The following is a 20,186-nucleotide window of genomic DNA, read 5'->3' on the forward strand; positions in this document are numbered from 1 at the left end:
TGGGGCAGCCACCTCCAGCCAGGGATGGAAGAGCTCAAAGGAAAGGGAAAAGCAAGAAAGAGCCAGAGCGCATGGAGTGGAGGAGAAGGCATCAAGCGGGAGGGATGATTGCTGTCGCTGGTGACTAGAGGGATGTGTCCTGCATCCTGCTCTAGGGGCGTCTCATGCACTGGGTAAGGGGCATGGGTGATAACTAACCCTGCAAAACGGAGGGCAGGTAGCCACATTAGTCAGCTGCCAGGACAGAGGCAAGGCAGGGCAACACCTCAGAGACTGACTGGCTCAAGAGAGGCACGACCTTCTGTAGGTAGCAGCCAACTTCAGAGGCATCTGATGGACTCATACAAAATTCAGCTGGAAGGGACCTCAGGGAGGGCACATCTAGTCCAACCCCCTGCTCCAGGCAGGACCAGCCCCAACTACATCATCCCAGCCAAGGCTTTGTCTTAAACACCTCCAAGGATGGAGACTCCCCCACCTCTCTGGGTAAAAGCTCTGATGAACCTGCCTGTTGTTTACAAAAGCTTCTCTGAACCAGTCGGTCCCTAAGGTGCCATCCTGCCCTACCGCACTGCACCCGCAGAACGTAAGAGATGCCACATGTTGGCTCAGCCCCATGTCCCATCTCTCACTGTGGCAGGACGGGTGCCACGGGGAAGAATATTTATGCAGGACCTACACAGCGACCTGTCCCTTGTCTCTCTTCCTTCACCACCCCCAGGGTTTGCAGGTGTAGGAAGCCCTCATCTGGAGGCAGCAGCTGTGTTCAATATCCACCAATAGGTCCCTCTCTAATCCTTTTGAACCTGGTTAAATTGTCAGGCTCTACAACAGCCCCTCACACGTGGGTCTTGATGTTCCTGCATGACTGGCATTCAAGAGGATACTGCCAGCACTGCCAGACCCCAACGTGAGTGAACGCTTCAAAGGTGGGAGAGAAGGAACATGTTTAAAGGAGCAGGTTGTTCCTGAGCAAATTTCAACTGAGTGCAAGAGTCATAAAAATCACTTATTAAAAAAGATAGAAAAGATAATGTTCCTCCCGGGGAAATTCAGCAGAAAGGAGTTATTTTGCTTAAATGAATACAAAGGCTACTCCAAAGGGCTTTGGTTGCAGTCTCCAGTAGATGTAGCTCAAATGTACTGAGAATTTCGTGGTAAGTCAATCGAGGAAAGCGCCTGCAAAGGTCTGGTACTGACTACTGGGGGCCGGTACTTATGGTACACCGAGCAAACTGCTTGCAGGACAGCTGCAAACTCTTGCTCCAAGACACTAACTTCCATGAGGTCCCCAAGGGAAGAGTCATCATCCCAGGGACTGTTTAATGCAGGATTTCATAAGGCTCAATTTATGCTTCCCATCCCTCTCCCAATCTTACCACACTCCCCTGCTTCATGGACATATTTATGCTAGAGAAATTCAGATGCAGCTACAGATTTGGCCTTTCCCTTTCAGGGTTACCAGTTCAACTCCAGTAAATGTTGGCAGCGCTTGTGAGCGAACATCCCAAGGATGCTTGGTTCCCTCTGAGAGGCAAAACAGCCATTTGGATGTGAAGTTGACCCCTTCCCCACCACAGCTGATACTTTCTCCTTTTTTTTGGCTGTACCAACAGACAAACTGAATTAAACGCTCAGTTTGGAAGTGCTCAGAGACTGATAGTGATGGGCCAGCCCACAGGATTTCAGAGGGGCAAACTGCCTTTCACAAGTGCTGAAAAAATTCCCCAAGTTGCTGTTTGAACAGAAATCTTGGCTATTGCATATCAATTATTGTACAGAGCTGAAAAGGAAGGCTAATACTCTCTGCTACCCACAGATGAACTTGCTAACAGGCAAGGTAATACACTTCTTTCACGTTGGTACCATCATCATTACAAGGAGACAAAAACCACTTTATTGTTATGTAATACGGGAGAAATTAAAAAAAACCCATAAAAATCCCCGCCCCCTCCCCCCCCATAAGGACAAATACAATAGCAAAATATGCCAGCATTAGTATAACAATCAGTTGCTCTCCAGACAGAGCTTCAAGTAGTGAGATTAGGAAAGAACTTAACTAGGAACTAAAAGTACACTCGGTGAATTGATGCTTCCTATGGGATTCCCCCTGGAAATTAAAGGAACGCAGCCGTGGATCAGATGTCACACCACAGCAAAGTACTTATTAAACCTTAAAAACGGATTGTCAAAGGAGCTTGTTCTACAAATGCATCTCAATGCCTCTGTATCTCCTTTGCCAGGCTTTCATTTCAGGCCCCAGAGCCAGAGACCCAGACTCAGAGCGTGGACAAAGGACTCTGCTGGAAAACAGAAAAACTTGAAAGTTGCAAAAGTTAACCTTGCCTTGTGAACAGAAGTCAGATCATGCCCACACACACTTGCTTTACACCTCAAATTTCCTATTTACCCCCACAAAGACAAATTTTGTCTTGTTCTACATCAGTTAGATCTCGTACACACACGCTTACTTTACAACCTCAAGTTTCCTGTTTCCCAACCCCCTCCCCCACAAAAGCCAAATTTTGTCTTGTTCTACACCAGGATGCCAGGTGCCTGTTTGCTAGTTACAGGCTAAAATGCTAACGATAGAATAATTTGAAGCTAACAAGACAACTCGCGTAGTGAGGAGCATCATATGCAATAGGTGGAACGTATAGGGTCAGGTAAGACATGAAAAACGACGACACCCTTCTTTGTAAATAGCCGTGCGTTTCACTGATGTTTTCCTTTAAACCATTCCCAACTGCTGGATTTTTCTTTTGCTGAACTTGCATTTAGATGCTTTATCCTTTGGTATTATTGCACTGAAAGATGAAGCCCCACCTTGTTTAACATGTAAATCCCAAGCCAGTTAGATTTTTTATGGTATGAATGTTACTATTTGCAGCTTCCCCATAAATAATCAAGAACTGATTACAGTCCATAATTTACACGGTTAATAAAAACCAGACATCTTAAAACTTTGCTAGAAAAGGGCTGATTAGGTGACACTCGAATTATTGATGGACAAATTTATCCAAAGAGTTCGACTATGTCAGGCGTGAGCAATATCTGGCCTGCGGGCCAGACTGGGTCCGTGGCAGACCCCGCCTTTCCAGCAGCCCCTGCGCCCACGTCGCTGCAGCCAGTTTCCCAGCGGCACCGGCACTGGGATGGGAGCTGCACTGGGACTGGGATCTTGCGGTGCTGATAGCATGGGCCAGACCCGAGGCAGAGCTGCAAGATCCCAGCCCCCGCGTCCAGCTGCCTGCCCTGCCAGCACTGCTGGAGCTGGTCTCCATGGAAACCCCAGCCCCGCTGTCACCCTACCAGGGCTGCTGGGGTCTCCAGGGAAACTGCCTGCAGCAACGCAGGCAGGGGATGCTGGGAAATGGAGTCTGCTGCGGGTCCAATCCAGCCTGCAGGCCAGGCTTTGCCTATCCCTGGTCTACGTCCATCTTATGCACACTGAAGTAGGAAATGATTATAAAAACATACAACTCTCACTGCAACATTTAAGGTTGCAACGCTGTTCTACCACTGTAATCTACTCCAGTCCCGCTGTTGCTTAGCCTAGTAATTGGAGTTAAAAAGCATTCATGAAAAAATAGCTCTTGTAAAAAAAAAAAAAAAAAAAAGTCATACAAGTTAGTGTTTGATAGGAAAGAACCTGGTATTTGTACCACTAGTAAAAAGCAAAAGGCACCAAGTTTTAAAAATTACTTAAATAGCAAATGCAACTTGGCCAGCCAAGTTACCATGTAGACTTTGACACCATCAGTCTTGTTATGTAGTCGACACACTGTAGATTTTGAAACTAGTCTTGGTCAATTAATATGACCGGCAAAAGAAGAAAAAGAAAACACACTTTTTAACCAGAAGAAAACACGCAAATAGCCACAGTATTTCAGCCAAGGTCACTTCAGTTTAGCCTTAGATCTTCATTCACACTTTGTCAATTAACAATAGGATCAAGCTGAAGTTTTGGGATGTGGGTTTTAAGCGTGGTCAATCCGACATTAAAAAAATGAATTGCCATGTCATCATTTTGACTGCCAGCTCATACACCAACTGTAAGGTACGTTTAGAGTCCACGTATCTGAAGTGCCTGATTTGAACTTCATTTATCCTATTGTTCTATTTTACAAGGAGTAAATGGATTCCAGCCACCTCACATCTGCTTCCTACTTGGAATAAATATTTCTTAGGGGTTTTTTGTTTTGTTTTGTTTTTACAGTTAAGAACATCACAATAAGATAAAGCTCGCGAAGGTTAACACTCCTGTAATCACAGTGCTCTTCCTGGATGCAGCAGTTGGGTGTTGTGGAGGCGCAGCTCTGAGCACACTAACATACAAGCCCCTGTCTCATGCGGATGATCTGAAGCAATGCAGCTTGGACATCTTCATCCATGTGACCCTGGAGTGGACAAAAAACACAAGGGACTGCACCGTTCAGGACTCCAGCAACAAGAGGCTCCTGCCCTCCCAAACCAAATATGCAATCTTTGCATTGTTAAGTCACCGCCGATGGGACGAGCAGTTGCCAAATGTAACCTACTGGCTACAACAGTGCTCGAGAGCTAGAAAACTTCCCATTTAGAAACCCTGTGCCTATTCAGAGGAGCTGCTATTCACCCTCCACACATCCTACTGGTTTCCCATAGTTTGACAGTTCCTTGCTCTCACGGTGACCCATATAGATTTAAGCTGAATATGGGCAAGCAGTGTGCCCTTGTTTCCAAGAAGGCAGGCGGCACCCTGGGCTGCATCGGGAGGAGTGCTGCCAGCAGACGGAGGGCAGTGATTCTTCCCCTCTGTTTACCACTGGGGAGTCCTGTGTCCAGCTGTGGGCTCCCCACCACAGAAAGGATATGGACACATTGGAAAGAATCCAGTGGAAAGGGTTGGCGACTGGGGCACATGACTGGCGAGGAGAGGCTCAGGGAACTGGGCTGATGTAGTCTGCAGAAGAGAAGACTGAGGGGGGATTGCATAGCAGCCTTCACCTCCCTGCAGGGGGGCTGCAAAGAGGATGGAGCTGGACTGGTCTCAGTGGGGGCAGACGACAGGACAAGGAGCAATGGGCTCAAGTTGCAGCAAGGGAAGTTGAGGTTGGATATTAGGAAAAAACTCTCATTAGGAGTGTTAAAGCACTGGACCAGGTTACCCAGAGAGGTGGTGGACTCTCCATCGTTGGAGGTGTCTGAGACCTGGCTAGACCGAGCCTCGTCTGGGATGATGTTTTTGGGCTGGTCCTGCTCGGAGCAGGGGTTGGACTAGATGTGACCTCCTGAGGTCCCTTCCAACCCTAATTTTCTACGATTCTATAATTTTATATTTGAGGGTCTGAAACTTCATACCTTATTAAACTTCTTAGCCAAATCCTATTAGTGTGCTCAGTGAGTACCCCCAGGAAAAGCATGCTTCTCGCTGCATAAACTCGCATTTCCCATTCAAGAAAAGTGAACATTGGAAGCTTTCAAGTTAACTCCTTTCCAGAAATATTTGGGACATTGTGTATGTTAACAGACTTCCATCATCACCAGAGACCACAACTTCAAACTGGGTCAACCCTGTATATTATATCAAGCTGCCTCCAAAAAGTGAAAAGCAGATTAAGATGACACTAAATTTAAACCTGCTGTGTTGCTGTTTTGCTTCTCACTTTCCTTCTGGTGATAAAAAGCAGGGGGGGGAGGGGCTTGTCTTGCCTGTAATTTTTAAAAAGGCAGACTGGAGGCTCTAATGTAAGGCATTAATCATTGTGTAGACAGGCTTTAAATAAAGAATTCTTTGGGGGTGGGGAAAAGGGCTGGACTCAAACGTGTCAGACCAGCTCACACACCTGCACAGCACTGAGAAGATGGGTCCGATAAACTGCAATCACCTCTTGGTGCTGTCTTTTAGCATCCTGTAGATAGAAGATGGAGAGGGCGACAGAAGAGACAAATGAGTCACGTGCATTTCCAATGTCCCTTCTTCGCATAACTGGCCTGACTTTGCTGGCATCAGCGTGGGTTAATTTGAAATTTCAAGATTAGTGTTCCCAATGGCTGCACTCCCCTCCCCCTGCCATTAGCTGAATGACAGAGGCTTACACCTTTGCTTTCATCTTGACAAAGTGTTTTGCCTGGAACCAAGCCTAATCAGAAAAAGATGTGCTGATTCAGTATCGAGTCCAGGTGCTGGCTCTGTGTGGGAGCCCCAAGCTCATTTCCTCACTGTAAGCATCAATCCTGCCACTGAGAAGCTGGCCCAGTTCTGTGCAGATTCATGCAGGTGAGTCACACGGGCGACACGGGTGATTTTTCCCACGAGCAGTTCCACAAAACAAGCAGGATGACCAACATGGGGGGGAAAAAAGTGGTTTGCTCAGGCATTTGCTACAATGAATAGCCCCACTCAAGTTGGACTGTTCACAGAAGTGAGCAACATGCTCAAAAGTATTTGCAGGTGTGAGACATTAGATCAGCAAGTCCCTGGGGCAGGAACTACCTCTCCGCGTTTCAGAAAGCACCATGGGCAACTGTTTGTCAGGAATTACTGCAGCAGTTGCATTCAGGGATCATTCATTATTTTTGGAGGATACTAATGGGAGGACGTGGTAAGAGCAAAGGGTCTCTGCCTCGATTAATCGTTTTTCCCCATCCGCTTCCCCTGGACGCACTCTCTTGAAAGACGCTGCAAATTCCACATGGGGACAAGGGAGCAAATGCAAGGGGTCTCTCGCAAGACAGTCATTCACAGAAAAAGCAAGTTCAAACAATGCCGTTCCTTTCTTTCGGATGGGGGCAGTCAGCCTTTTACTGACATGGACCAGAAAGGCTCTGGGATGCTCCACGGACCAGATCAGGCCTTACACCGCCTCCCAGAGCTCTGTGCATGTTCACAGCCCGCTTCCTCAGCCCCAAGCTGCAGGAATCAGGCCCGCGCTACTTTTAGTTGGCCCTTGTGTGCCCAGATCAGCCCCCGAGGCACACCTGTGTAGCACGCCATCTGACCCGCAAAGCTCCCTACAGGCCCCAAAATTTGGCAGCAGGGAAGCAAGAGTTGGTACCACCAAAATCTCAGGACAGAGGTCGAGTCCCCCTGCCTCAGGAGAACCAGAACTTCCTGCCCATACCCACGACCACACACACACACGTTGCACCACGTATGACCAATGCTGCGCCTGGCTAGCAGACTCCAGAGCTATGTTTCACGCGACTTACAGCCAGCTGCTGCTGCAGGGTTTTCACTTGGTGCTGGAGCATTTCAACCTGCTGGTTCTGCCTCTTTGAAGAAACTCCGCTGGTGTACGTGAGCTGAGACAGGCCATTCAGAGCCTGCTTCAGCCGCTCCACATCATTTAGCAGCTCCGTTATCTTGAAAAGAAGCCACGAATATTAGTTTTCAGGGTCACGAAAAGGCTAACACCAGCAGGTGGAGGCATCATTTGACTTTTAAAGGCAGCCTATACTAGGTTTACCATGAGAAAGCAATCTAGATGCTTTGAATACAAGTCACGTGCTTCTGTTGCTTTGCTCTTTGCTTCCCAAGATGGGGAAAACCTTAAAGTCTGGACCACAGAGGTTAAACTTCAGCAGTTCAGACCCTGGGGATGCTCAGGCCCAGATCTCCAAGGGAAATCAGCCTCTAGGTCCCACGGCAGGTGCAGGAGTGCTTGTAAGGGGGCAACCCATAGGGAAATTTGCTTCTTAAAGCATATACTGAACCAAGTTCCAGGGAGGAGAGCACAGAGTACGCATTTAACTGCAGCTGTAGGCACCAGCAAGAGATGCAACATCCATTTGTCTGGACAGCACGAACTGATGTTGAAAGATACAGGCAGGTGAAGTTAGCACCATGCTCTTCCATCCTAACCTGTTCTTTAACACAGCTTTCAGCTTTATAATGCACTTTTAAACACGGTCAGACACTGCACATCAGCTGCCCGTATCTTTTGGCAACTGGCAGGCGGCAGTGCCAGAATGCTAAGGCCATGCCCAAAAGGAACCAGAAGTCATGAAACAAGTGCAATTTTACCAGATTAAAGAAATGCTGGGGAAAGGTACCTGATGCTTCTCCAATGTGAATATGGCACCAAATTGACACTGAAAACTTGAAGTAGTTGACTAGGTCTCTGTTATGAATCATTTTAAGTTAAGCACAATTTTAAAGTGTTTGAGAAATTAGACAGGACTCGAAATGACTTATAAGGAGAGGCTAAGGGAACCGGGCTTATTTAGTCTAGAAAAGAGAGGACGGAGAGGCTATGTCTCAACAAGTGTGGACATGCGCTATGTGGTGCCGCGAACCCATCACACCCACCGTGCATGCAAGCATTCCCCGCACTACTACCTTGCAGCACAGGAGGGGTTGACCCCAAGACATCCCGGGGTCAAAAAAAACAAAAACAAAACACATGCCAGTGGGATGGCACATGTGGCGGCAGTGTGCGCCACCTAAACCTGGTCGGAGCCATGCTCCGGCTGCATGGCTGCAGCCCCACGAGGCCTCCCAGAACCTCAGGTAAACGTGGTTGCTGGCCCCTGCCTCCCCTGCTCCAGCAAAGGTAACCTGCCATGCGTCAGAGCATGTGTGGCATGGGTGTTTCCCAGGGACAAGCAGGAGCGGTACAAGGTGTGCCGCTGATACTTATCCCTGGGAAACCATGTCTGTGCTCATCTGGATGCACCCAGGGGGGATTGAATAGCAGCTTTCAACCCCCTGCAAAGAGGTGGAGCTGGACTGTTCTCAGTGGGGGCAGATGACAGGACAAGGAGCAATGGGCTCAAGCTGCAGCAAGGGAAGTCGAGGTGGGATATTAGAAAAAAAACCTCTCTCACTAGGAGGGTGGTGAAGCACTGGGACAGATTATGCAGAGAGGTGACGGAGTCTCCATCCTTGGACGTGGTTAAGACGCAGCTGGACAAAGCCTTGGCTGGGATAATGTAGCTGGGGCTGGTCCTGCTTGGAGCAGGGGGTTGGACTAGGTGTGACCTCCAGAGGTCCCTTCCCACACTAATTTTCTATGATTCTATGAAATACCCAGTCCAAAGTCCCCAGCTTTGCAAATATGGTCCAAATGTAGATGCCCAAATCATGCGTTTTGGTACTTGGGTAGCTACATTTGAATGTCTGGCCCTCATGCTCTACACAAAGCCCGTCAGATTTCCATCCAGCACTCTGCACCTCCTGCCTACCTTGTTGTCTTTTGCTTCCACTTGCTTTGCAGATTCCTGTATTCTCTTCTGCAAGTCAATAATGGTCGTCAAAGACTTATCGCATCTCTCTTTCTGGTCCTTGATTTCTTGCTCTATGCTGGAACTCCGGGATTGAAGCAATTCTTTTTCATCTTTCAAAGACAGCTCACTCTTCTTGGCTTGCAAGGCTTCTTCGCATGCTTCCTCATATTTCTTAGTCAAGCTGGCCAAGTTTTCAGTCACGTTGGCAATCTGGGTCTCTAGAGCACTTCTCATGGATTTATACTCCGACATATCAACTACTTCTTTGCTCTCCAGGCCTGTTAAGGCTTGCTTAGCACTCTGGATCTCCAACCGGAGTTTCGAGAGTTCCTCGCTTTTTCCTTGGTTCTCCTCCTCCTTTTCTTTCAAAGTCATTTTGATTGCTAAGATTTCTCGTTCCAACGCTTCCTTTGCCCGCGTGTGGTCTGCCAAAGGTATTGAGGAATTCTTTAGATCTGCTAACTCCTGCTGCAGTTTGGCTACTTTTTGCACCTCTCTGTCATAACTTGCCTTCTTTCTACCAAGGTCCTCTTTCAGATCCTCAAATGCGCGGCCAAGACTCTCCTTCAAGCCTTCAAACTCCTTCACTGGAACGTACTGGCCCTGTAGATGACTTTGCATGGCATGAGCTTCTGAGATCTGCTTCGTGCTCTCCTCTTGCAGCTTGTCCTTCTCCTGCTTTACATCAGTGTATTTTTTCAGCAAGTCTCTCAGCTGCTTGTTCAGCTCTTCCATTCTGGTGGTGAACATTTTTTCCATTTCGTGGGATTTCTCAGCCAGAACATAGTTCTGTTGCAGGTCATTTTGTATGGACAAAAACTCACTCCTTAACTTTTCATTCTCCTCTTTACACCTCCTGGTCTCCTCCTCACTTTCTTGGCACTTCTGCGTCTGGTCCAGCAACTGCTCTTTCAGCTCTTTCACCACAGCTTCAAAGTTTTGCTCTTTCTCCTCAAAATAGGAAAGTGGAGCATATTTGGACTTGATGCATTCTTGGATTGTGTCGAGTTCTTTCTTCTGGGCTTCAATTTCTGCATGCAACTGTAAGATCTCCTCTTGGCCTCCCTTATATTTAGCCATCAGGTCAGCATTGCTTTCCTGAAGCTCGAGCAGGCTTTTGTTCAAGCCAGACACTTGATGCTCGTGATCTTTTCCGCTGATGTATTCTGTCTGGATTTGGGTTTGCAGGAGTTTCATCTTGTTTTTCAAAGTTCCATTCTCTTCATTGACTCTCACGAATTCTTGCTTTATCTCTTCGGTTTTTCCCTTGAGATCTGACAGGTCCCTGGTTGTCTTTTCCAATGTGCTGTTCAGGATTGTTTTAGTCTCCTCATGTGTTGCGACTGGTACGTACTGATCCCTCATGGCATCTTTCAGAGCTGTGTTTTCCGATGCCAGCTTGCAGGCTTTCGCTCGCTCGCCGACACATTTTTGAACAGCCTCGGCAAGCTGCCTTTTCACTTCAGCCAGGCTGGATTTCAAGGCTGCTGTTTCTTTCTCATGTTGTTCTGGGGACAGGTACACAGCCTGGAAGTGACTTATATTCTGACTTAAGCTGGTCTTTTCTGCCAGCAACTTCTCTGCTTCTGCTTTGTTCTCACTATACTTCTGCGTGACTTCAGAAAGTTTCTTGGTCAGATCACCCACGGTCACTTCATTGGCTCTTTTCACCTCTTCCATCAGTTTTAATGGCACGTGCTGGCTTTTAATTTCCGTTTTTAGTGCTTGTAGTTGCTGCTTCAGCAGCTTGTTGTCCGTGTGAACCCTCTCCATTTCCTTCTGCAGAGACTGATTCTTTGACACCGCTTCAGAAACGGTCTTCCCAAGTTCCTCGTTTTTTTGCTCAAGTCTGCGCCTCATTTGTTCATGTTCCTCCGGCTTCACATGCTGAACCAATTTCACTTTCTGACTCTCAAGGTCTCTCTTTAAAAGCCAAAATTCTGCCTGCAGCTTTCCATTCTCTCTTTCCATCTCTGCTAACTTCTTCGCCTTCTCATTCACTTCGTTTGATAACGAACTCTTCATTGCCTCGAACTTCTCAGCAGGCACAGAGAGGGCTAGCTTTGCAGCCATGTCTTTGAGCTGCCCTTCGGCCTCCAGGACGTTCCTCGCTCTCTTCTCTCGCTCCATCTCAAACTTACCAAGCTCCTTCTGCATCCTCTTGTTTTCCTCCACCAGCCTCCCTTCATCTCGCCTGAACTCTGCAACCAGCAGCTCGTTCTGCTTGATCTGGTTCCTTAGCTTGCCTACTTCTGCGGAGGCTCCTTCGTATTTTGCTTTCATGTCTTTCACCTGATCCTTCAGCTCTTCTACTAGCTTACTGTTTCCTGTAGCGGCTTCGTTAGTCAAGTGATCCTTCAGCACAAGGAAGTGGGTTTGCATTTGCTTGACTTTGCCTTCCGAGTCAAACATTCGCTTCTGCACATCTTTCAGAGCATCCTCCAACTGCTTTATCTGCCCATCCGATTCCACTTTGGTTCTCTCGTATTCCAGTGCCAACGCTTTGCATTCAGCTGCCTTATGAGACAGCTCTCGCTGAAGTCTGCTCGTTTCTTCTTTTGCAGCACCATAGGCAGCTCTCAAGTTGTCAAGCTCTCTCCTTAGAAGTTCATTCTCAGACATGAAGGAATGGTTGGGGAGGGAAAGCTCCAGTGGCCTCAGCATAGACCTAGTCTGCAAATTAAATCGGCACAGAAAGAGACATATGCTTAAACTGCTTTGCTCATTTAAATAAATCACACTTTTCCCTCTAATTGTCCATACAGCACTCCAAAACCCAACATCTTCACCCTCATGAGCCCCACTTTTACAAAAGCAATTTATATTATAAGCAGGGGGGGATAATGCAGATAATTTAAACCGGGAACCAAAAATACATCTTCCCCCCACCCCAATAAGATTTGCTAAGCATAGCTCCAGCATATACACACTTTTTTGCTTTAGCCGATGACAATTAGTGGTTCAATTCCTAAAGCAAGCTATTATTTTCTAACTGCTTATTAGCAAATTTTTAAATGCACACCAGCACTTACGAAAGGCATAAGAACAATCACCTTGGAATAGGACAAATAAGCAACTGCATTTTGTACTTGGAAAGCCTAGTAACTAGGAGCAAAAAGATTGTCATTTTTCCTTCCAATGTCCAGTCAAGGGACTCCTTGGAAAAAAAAAAAAACAAGGTACCTCTGTTTCTACCCCCGGCATGTCCACGCCTCTGATGAGGCTGAAAAAGGTCCCAATTCAGTGCAAACCATGATGGCAATTATGGGCATGAGAACATCACTGTCACCCAGTCCAAACAAAAGCCACTGAATAGAAACATCTAGCCCCTATCAGCCTAGCACATTTTGCTTACAGGTGACTTTACTTGGTACAGAGGCAGCAATTTATCATCCCTGCCCAGCTTGTGATGGGATGCTGCCTGGCTGGGGCCATGCAGCTTTGCTACAATGCTAAAGTTAGTCCAACAATATCAATTGCAGTCATATTAAAGGACAAACCACGGTCTATCTATTCCAGTCCCCCGAGCACTGCTTTGGCCTTCAGCAGAGCCAATGCTAATCATCTACTTAAAAATGGAATCATCATCGTTCCCTAAATTAAATTTGTTGGGCTGAAAAATTACTAAGTAGAAATGAAGCATGCATTTATCCAGCAATGCAGGTCTCCTTGGAGCCACCGCTCCAAACTATGCTTTGAAAATATAAAAAGGAAGTATTCCTGGACTCGATGATCTCCCGAGGTCCCTTCCAGCCCTGATGTCTATGAAATCTATGAAGTATGTGGGAAATGTTCTTGCACATGTCATCTCAGGGCTGATCACGCTTCTTTGAAGAACCGGGGAAGGACTCCCCATCGCATGTTGCCATCAGCCAGTATGAACCCCAGAAGCTGCTGCACATCAGCTTCCACACAGCTCTTGACAAAACAGGACCCTCACCCAGTAGCAAGGAGGCAAAGACAACTGGGGATCTTGTTCGGCTGTATCCTTCATCTACCTTCACAACCATTGATATTCTAACATCTTCTTCCACCTGCTCCACCGTTGAGGACTTGTAGATCCATGGCTGGCAGCTGGGCAGGCTTATGATAGTGGCAACCTGTATTTGCCATGCCACAGCACCATCAAAAGATGTATGTGGCTTTTCAGGAGGGAAACCATTGCCATCTTTGGTCCTCACCACATCCCGGTGGTGCTGTCGCTGCTTGCTCTGTGACTGCTTATTCAGCAGAGTTACCCCTGCTCGTTTCGCAGCTAACCTTCCCTGAAGGTCATTCCACCAACCGCCACCTGTGGACCATCTGACACACACACACACACGAGACAATCATGGAAGACAATCATCCTCAACTGCGAGGGATTGCCAAAGGATGAAGAACAAACCCCAAAAGAACAACTGGTTTTCCCTGGAATTTAAATTTACAATAAATTAACTTCCACTTCCACTCAATTTAACACACCAGCTTTAGGAAAAATAAAAAAAGGGCAACTGGTTATACTGCAACAGGATGGAACTTCCTCCTATACTGGTGTAAAGCTGGGGGAAAAAACAAACCCTGCTCTTAAAACAGTAGGAGCCAAGCCTTAACGAGCTATGCCAGAACAGTTACTCTAGAGGGCATCAGCAGTCGTAAAATTAACGCAGAGAAGTTGGAGTCTCGTAGCTCACTCCTGTATCCACAGTTCTGTATTACAACTGTGCCTGCTTCCAGCACTGCTTTTGCACCTGGGAATTTGCAGATATGTCACAAATATTAGCCGAATAAATGTGTTAATAGGGTCTCAAAAAGTAAACATTACCTGCGATTCTGCAGCAAATACTTGACCCTGTTTATGCAGCATATCTTCCTTCCCTAGTTCACCAAAAAGGAGGCAGGGAGGGAGAAAAAAAGGCACTTTATTAAACTTAAAAATAGCAAAATAGGAGTAAGAAAGCTGAACTTCATCCTGGGGTAGAATTCTAGCCTGCTAACGGAGTTACATTAGGGATTAGGTTGATGCATGCAAGTGTTCAACGTCAAAACAGCCACTGAGCTATTCTGAACACAAACACCCATTGGAAGATATGAACCCCTGGCAGCAAAGAAGGTAACCCATGTGGATCAGAGGCAAGAGAAAATCTGCTCCCTGAACCAGTCTAAGAAATCGCAATAACTGAACCCGCGTGAGCAAGGGGCTGGACAAGGTGACCTTGCGAGGTCCCTTCCAGCCCTACTTCCCTACAGTTCTACACCCATTTATTCATGTGCCATTTAACTTAAATGGATTTCTCCCTACCTGCTGTTTACCTGATACCTATCCTCTCTCAGCCTTGTTTTGGCTCAGCTAAAGCAGCCACGTCTTTTCTCCTCTGGCAGGATGGGGTCCCCTGATCATCCTAGCAGCCCTTCTCTGCGCCCATTCATCTGAACGAGCATTTCTTGAACATGGCCAGTGAGTTGTGTGGTCTTAACTAATGCCATCATGCAAGATACTAAAATTTACCTCTCTCTATTCAGAATATAGCTGACATTTCCTTTTGGAGAACAACTGCTACATGAGACCATCTCTACTTGTGTGTAGGCATGTGCATGTGTTTCCCCATCCCCATCCCATCCCTCCATCTTATTACCACATTTACTGGAATCCAAGGCAACTATGAATTCAAGATGACCCCCAATAATTAGATACCATATACAGAAAACTTACAAATGTTATAATTTACCATGCCTAGAATCTAATTATTGGAGGGTTTTCTTCAAATCCATCCCTTCCCACCGCTGCAATAGGGAAAGCAGCATCAAGGAAGCATGTGGTGGGGGGGCTGGCAGTAGCTACGGCTCTGACTCTGACCCTGGGACAGGGCTAGAGCTGTAACCAAAACAGCCGCTTCCCCACCCTTGAATCCAAGAGAGGTCCCCCCATGCTGAATGTGGAAAAATAACCTTGTCTTAAATTCAAGAAAATATGGTAATTTTTATATCCATCCAAGACAGGTACATGATTCATATAAACCCTAAACCTGAAAGTAAGGCAGCATGACCCACTTACTAAGTGCAGCTACAGCTAAGACTACAAGACTGGAAGAAAAAAAAAAAAAGTAAACAGAAATAAAAAGCAACAGTTTCACTTGGATTTTCTGAGATGGCACAATCCACAAGGTCAGTTCTGAAAATAAAATATACTCACTGTTGCCAAAATTGCTTCCAGACCCCATGTAGTCACCCTGAAACAAAGGGGAAAAAAGATTGCTGTAATTTAGGTTAAAGTAAGATAAATATTCATTTCATTCTACTTGTCTCTAGACGATGAAATGTTGATACTCATTTCCAGATCCATTTTAAGCAGTGTGTAATGACTTCTGGGACGAGACATTTATGAGTTTGACTACAATTGCTTCAACATTTACTAATAGATGTCATTTCCTGTAATTCAATTCACATACCTCATAGTACTTAAGCTTAGATTTCAGAGTGTCAATAGTTCTTAGGCTCTCTTCCTGTTGGTTTTCTTTGGCTGTCAGAAGTCTCCTCAGCTCATCTTTCTGCAAACAAAATTCCAGGTTTAAGATCAGTTACTCGGCACTAGCTCAGCCCACAAGTATTCAAAACATGTAATAAAACCCCAAAATGAAAACCCTGGTGGACATTTCTCCAGAATTAACGTTGAAAACCCCTCACTTCCCGATTCCATATGCTTCGCTACGATACTAACATCTGTACATATATGAAGCACATGGAGATGGATATGGCAGAACAAAAAAACAAAAAACAAACAAAAAAACTCACTGATAATAACAACGTGCATTACAACTCTGATTTCCTAAGTCACTGCTCATTGTCTAGAGCAGGGGTTCCCAACCACCGGACCACAGCCTGCTACTGGGCTGCGAAGGGCTGGCTACCAAGTTGTGGCTGTTGAGCTCCCTGCCCGCCCTGGGCTGCAGGCTCCTGCCTGCCTGCCCCAACTTGGACCCCCACCTGTCCACCCAGGTGAGCTGTTTCTGCCACCAGCAGTCACGTGCAGGGTTCAAGCTGGGCAGCGGGACAGCCCCAGGAGGGAGATAGCTGGCTCCATGCACCCCATCCTGCTCCTGCTGCCATGGCCATGCCCGGCAAGATGCTGCCTGCACAGCAGATACCAGGGTCCATGCCAGGCCAGACAGCACCCCCCCAGCCTCGCCCACAGCTGGGAGCAGGGGGATGCGGGCGGGGAAATGCCTGGGGCAGAGAACAAGGAGGTGGCTCTGCTGCTTGCTCCCACGGAAGGCAGAGGAGCCCCTTCTTGCTGGGCAGCCCCAGCTGGGCCCCCCCAGACCACTGCCTGCACAGCCCCCCCGAGCCCATGGCTGCTGCCCCAACCCAATCCGATCTTCACAACCCCTCACCAAGGGGTTTAGTAATCACCAAGGAAAGGGAGTGACATTCGCTTACCTCATTTTCAAGATCATCAGCAACCATTTGCTCCTGTAAGGCAGACAAGAGACCATGTTTCAATTGTAAGTTCAAACACGTTTCAATTATAAGTTTGCAAGTGGTTTGCCAGCAGGTGACAATGTGATTGCCACCTTCCAGTTTAGAATTAAACCCCATACTAATCTGTCCCTCCTATCATCCACTTCCTAGAAATACCCCACAACCAATCAATGTTACTAGCAAGCAACAGTCACATATATATAAAAAAAAAAAAACCTACCTATGGCCATGCATGAGGTTAGAATTTATTCCTAGAGCTATAACAGTAACCACGACAGAGTCTAGACAGTTTTGCCTGGGAAGTGTTAACAGCTACCAGAAAATGCCATTAGTCAGACTGGTTTTGAGCAGTAGGAATGCCTGCTATGCGAGACGTATCAGAGGATGGAGCTGGACTGTTCTCAGTGGGGGCAGGTGATAGGAAAAGAAGCAATGGGCTCAAGCTGCAGCAAGGGAAGTTGAGGTTGGATATTAGGAAAAACTCTCTCACTAGGAGGGTGGTGAAGCACTGGAACAGGTTACCCAGAGGGGTGGTCTAGTCTCCATCCTTGGAGGTGTTTAAGATCAGACTAGACAAAGCCTTTGCTGGGATGATGCATTTGGGGCTGGTCCTGCTTGGAGCAGGGAGTAGGAGTAGATGTGACCTCCTGACGTCCCTTCCAACCCTCATTTTCTATGGTTCTAAGAATCTACATTATCAGGTTAATAAATGACACATTGGGTACATCTACACGTGCACATTTAATGTGCATTAGCCCAATTTAAGGCACATTAAGGGCACGCGTCTCCATAAGCGCACCCTTAATGTGCCTTAAAATGGCAATTTTAGGCTATTCAAGCCTAAATTAGATACCTGCATAAAGCAGGTATCAAATTTATGCGTGAATAGCTAAGTCACATTGGTGACCATGTAGACACACTAACGCGCATTAACGCACTACGTGTCCACCGACTCAGGACTAACTTTAGTCCTAAGTCAGTCCGCACTCCCATGCTAATGCACCTTAGCACGTGCACATGTAGACGCATGCCTAAATCACCTTGAAGCACATTAGGCTAGTATGCGTTATGTTTGGGTGCGCATAAAAACACATGTGGACACACCCAGTAAGCTGAGTAAGTAAAATGAGTACTGAAAAATCCTTGAAAACATCAGAGTGACAGTCCGTTGCACGAAGCATTCTCATCCTCTGGAAAGGGATGCATTTGTTACTCTGATGTTGCTTGATGAACAAAGTCTGGAGCTGTATTTTTTTTTCCTTTAATTAAAGTCATTCAGTTTTCAGATGGTTATCAAAGCAGAGAACCCTCTAACAGAACACCCAATTTACTAAAAGTAACAACCTGCCAGTACATTTTTGCTTCTTACATAAGCAAAAATGCTGACAATTTGCAGGGCACAACTCTAGGCAAAGCCACCCTTTTCTGAGGTTTATGCAGAACCTGGTCTTGTGAAGTCTGGGGATTATTATGGCTTTTCAATGAGACTACACAGACACTATTTTTACCTCGTTCAGCTGTAGTTGAAGTCCATTGAATCTGTCTAGTAGCATTCTCTGTTCCTGCTGAACTTCTCTCAATCTGTCTTTCAAATCTTTATTTTCTGTCTCCAGTTCCTTAAATAAAGAAGAGGGAAGTCCAAACATAAAAGTGTTAGGACAGTCAGGCAAAAGACCTATTCTTATTTAACAAGATCTCTAACATATTTGTAGCTTCAACCTAGATCTGATCCCGAAGTGCTTACATATAAAAGGATTTAGAGTGACTTTGAAAGCTTGTCTCTAGATATATTGCACAGTCCTTACCACAATCTTTGCCTGTCCATACTCAGATACTTCAAAAACTGTTTCTTATCTTGTACATGTTGACAGGTAGCGATTTAACTCGTGCTAAAGTGTCTGAAACCCAGCCACCACGGTCAATGATGTAACGTGAAAGCCTCTTCATCTGCATGACGCATAATGATAGCCTTTTAACTCAGCATGTCTGGAGCGGCACAGATGAAGCCTTAGCCATGTATTTTAAAACGAGCATAAGTGCATCTACTCTATTTTCCATTAGCCTAGCACTCTCTGTCAAATCCAGACATATGCACGCTTTCTGAAGTCACCACTAGTACTTTTAACAATCTGCTCCATTACTGAAAAGCCATATTCTTAATATAAAATATGCAATAAAATTAAGAGCTCAATTTAAACCAAGAAAAAAAAATCATAATTAATGCTACTACTCCCTCCCTGATGTGCAGTATAACAAGGTGTGCCCTTTAGTAGCCCTGTTGATAGACTGCAGTCAGGTTCTCAGGTTTAAGGCCACTGCTCTTATGTCGTTCTGTTAAGTACCCACCATGTTTCAAAATAACAGCCGCAGTTTTGAAGTGGCTGTTTTCCTTAATGTAAATGAAACTCTTAATGAGGAGGACATTAATGCCAATCAGCAGACACAATTATAACGGGCTGATTCATTCTTTTTGGCGAGATGCCTAAAAAATATATCTTCCCTAAGTTAGTCATTCAGGGAAGTGCTCAAAGGAAGTTCATATGAGTGTTAGCGGCCTATGACGCTGCCATCTATCAATAGCTCAACGCGCTGACAAAAACTGTCATTTAGCTAATTTAGGTCTCTGATCAGCATGCTTTATGAGCACCCACTATACACATGTGGGATGCAAAAAGGTGAAACAGTTCAAAAAATCAAATTTGCTTGTTGTTGCCAGAGAAATGAGTACCTTGGCTCACCAGTCACACCAGAGACTGGTGAAGCTGCGTGCAGGATGGCTTTAAAACATCGCACTTGTTGCCTATGGGGAATGACTCCAATGCTTGAGCCAGCAATTTATTACTACAGCCCGTCCTGCAAGACAGCAGAAACTCTCACTTCCCTGACAGCACGCTCAATGCAGGGCATACATCATTTCTCAGCATCAGGCTGTCTGACTCAATGGATGAGCATCCTTTTCCATGGAGGCAGAAGGCATGTATAACTCTAAACACTTTTGCACCAACAGTTTTGCAGTGAAGGGTTTAGACCGCACTGTCAGTACAGTCAGACCAACTTTGTGAGCGAGACATTGCATTTCACACGTGCCAATGGGCAACCAAACGCCAATCCTTTGTGAGCCTAGACAGCAACGCAGACGGTTTTCCGATTTACCTGCATAGTCAGGTGTTCCCTCTGATACGGTTGGAAGTTCACTTCACCCTGTGCCTGCTGCTGGTTCCATTTCTGGGGTGTGCTAGCAACCTGTTGTGGCAGCATGAAATAGGGGATTTAAACAGAGGAAGGCTTAGTTCTGTTGCCGAGAGCACTCGGCTCTGGGCAGAGCTGCTGCTGTGCAGGCACTGCCTTCCAACTTCAGTTGCCACCGTGCCTTCGTTATATATTCCACAGGAGGGCAGTGTTAGTTCACACTTCGTCTGGGAGGATTTGATTTTATTTTGTGGGGTGGGGGGAAACAACACACACAGTCCAAACGTTTGCCACCATCGCAACAGAGTTAAACCACGATGCGAGTCAAACTT

General features: G+C 46.3%; 1 protein-coding gene across 1 annotated transcript in view; it reads right to left on the reverse strand.

The window, feature by feature from the left end:
• Positions 1-3,636: 3,636 nt before the first annotated feature.
• The window catches only part of UACA (uveal autoantigen with coiled-coil domains and ankyrin repeats), a 33,534-nt gene continuing 16,984 nt past the window's right edge, over positions 3,637-20,186 (reverse strand). The window contains exons 10-19 of the mRNA XM_019533901.1: positions 19,819-19,908; positions 18,174-18,281; positions 16,624-16,656; positions 15,636-15,734; positions 15,380-15,416; positions 14,012-14,064; positions 9,169-11,883; positions 7,195-7,347; positions 5,829-5,894; positions 3,637-4,400 (exon numbers count right to left, since the gene is read on the reverse strand). Coding sequence (XP_019389446.1) covers positions 4,329-4,400; positions 5,829-5,894; positions 7,195-7,347; positions 9,169-11,883; positions 14,012-14,064; positions 15,380-15,416; positions 15,636-15,734; positions 16,624-16,656; positions 18,174-18,281; positions 19,819-19,908 — 3,426 coding nt within the window. The 3' untranslated portion in view covers positions 3,637-4,328. The remainder of the gene's footprint in view (positions 4,401-5,828; positions 5,895-7,194; positions 7,348-9,168; positions 11,884-14,011; positions 14,065-15,379; positions 15,417-15,635; positions 15,735-16,623; positions 16,657-18,173; positions 18,282-19,818; positions 19,909-20,186) is intronic.

Source organism: Crocodylus porosus, unplaced genomic scaffold, assembly GCF_001723895.1.
Source record: "Crocodylus porosus isolate Cpor-Errol unplaced genomic scaffold, CroPor_comp1, whole genome shotgun sequence".
NCBI lineage: Eukaryota > Metazoa > Chordata > Crocodylia > Crocodylidae > Crocodylus > Crocodylus porosus.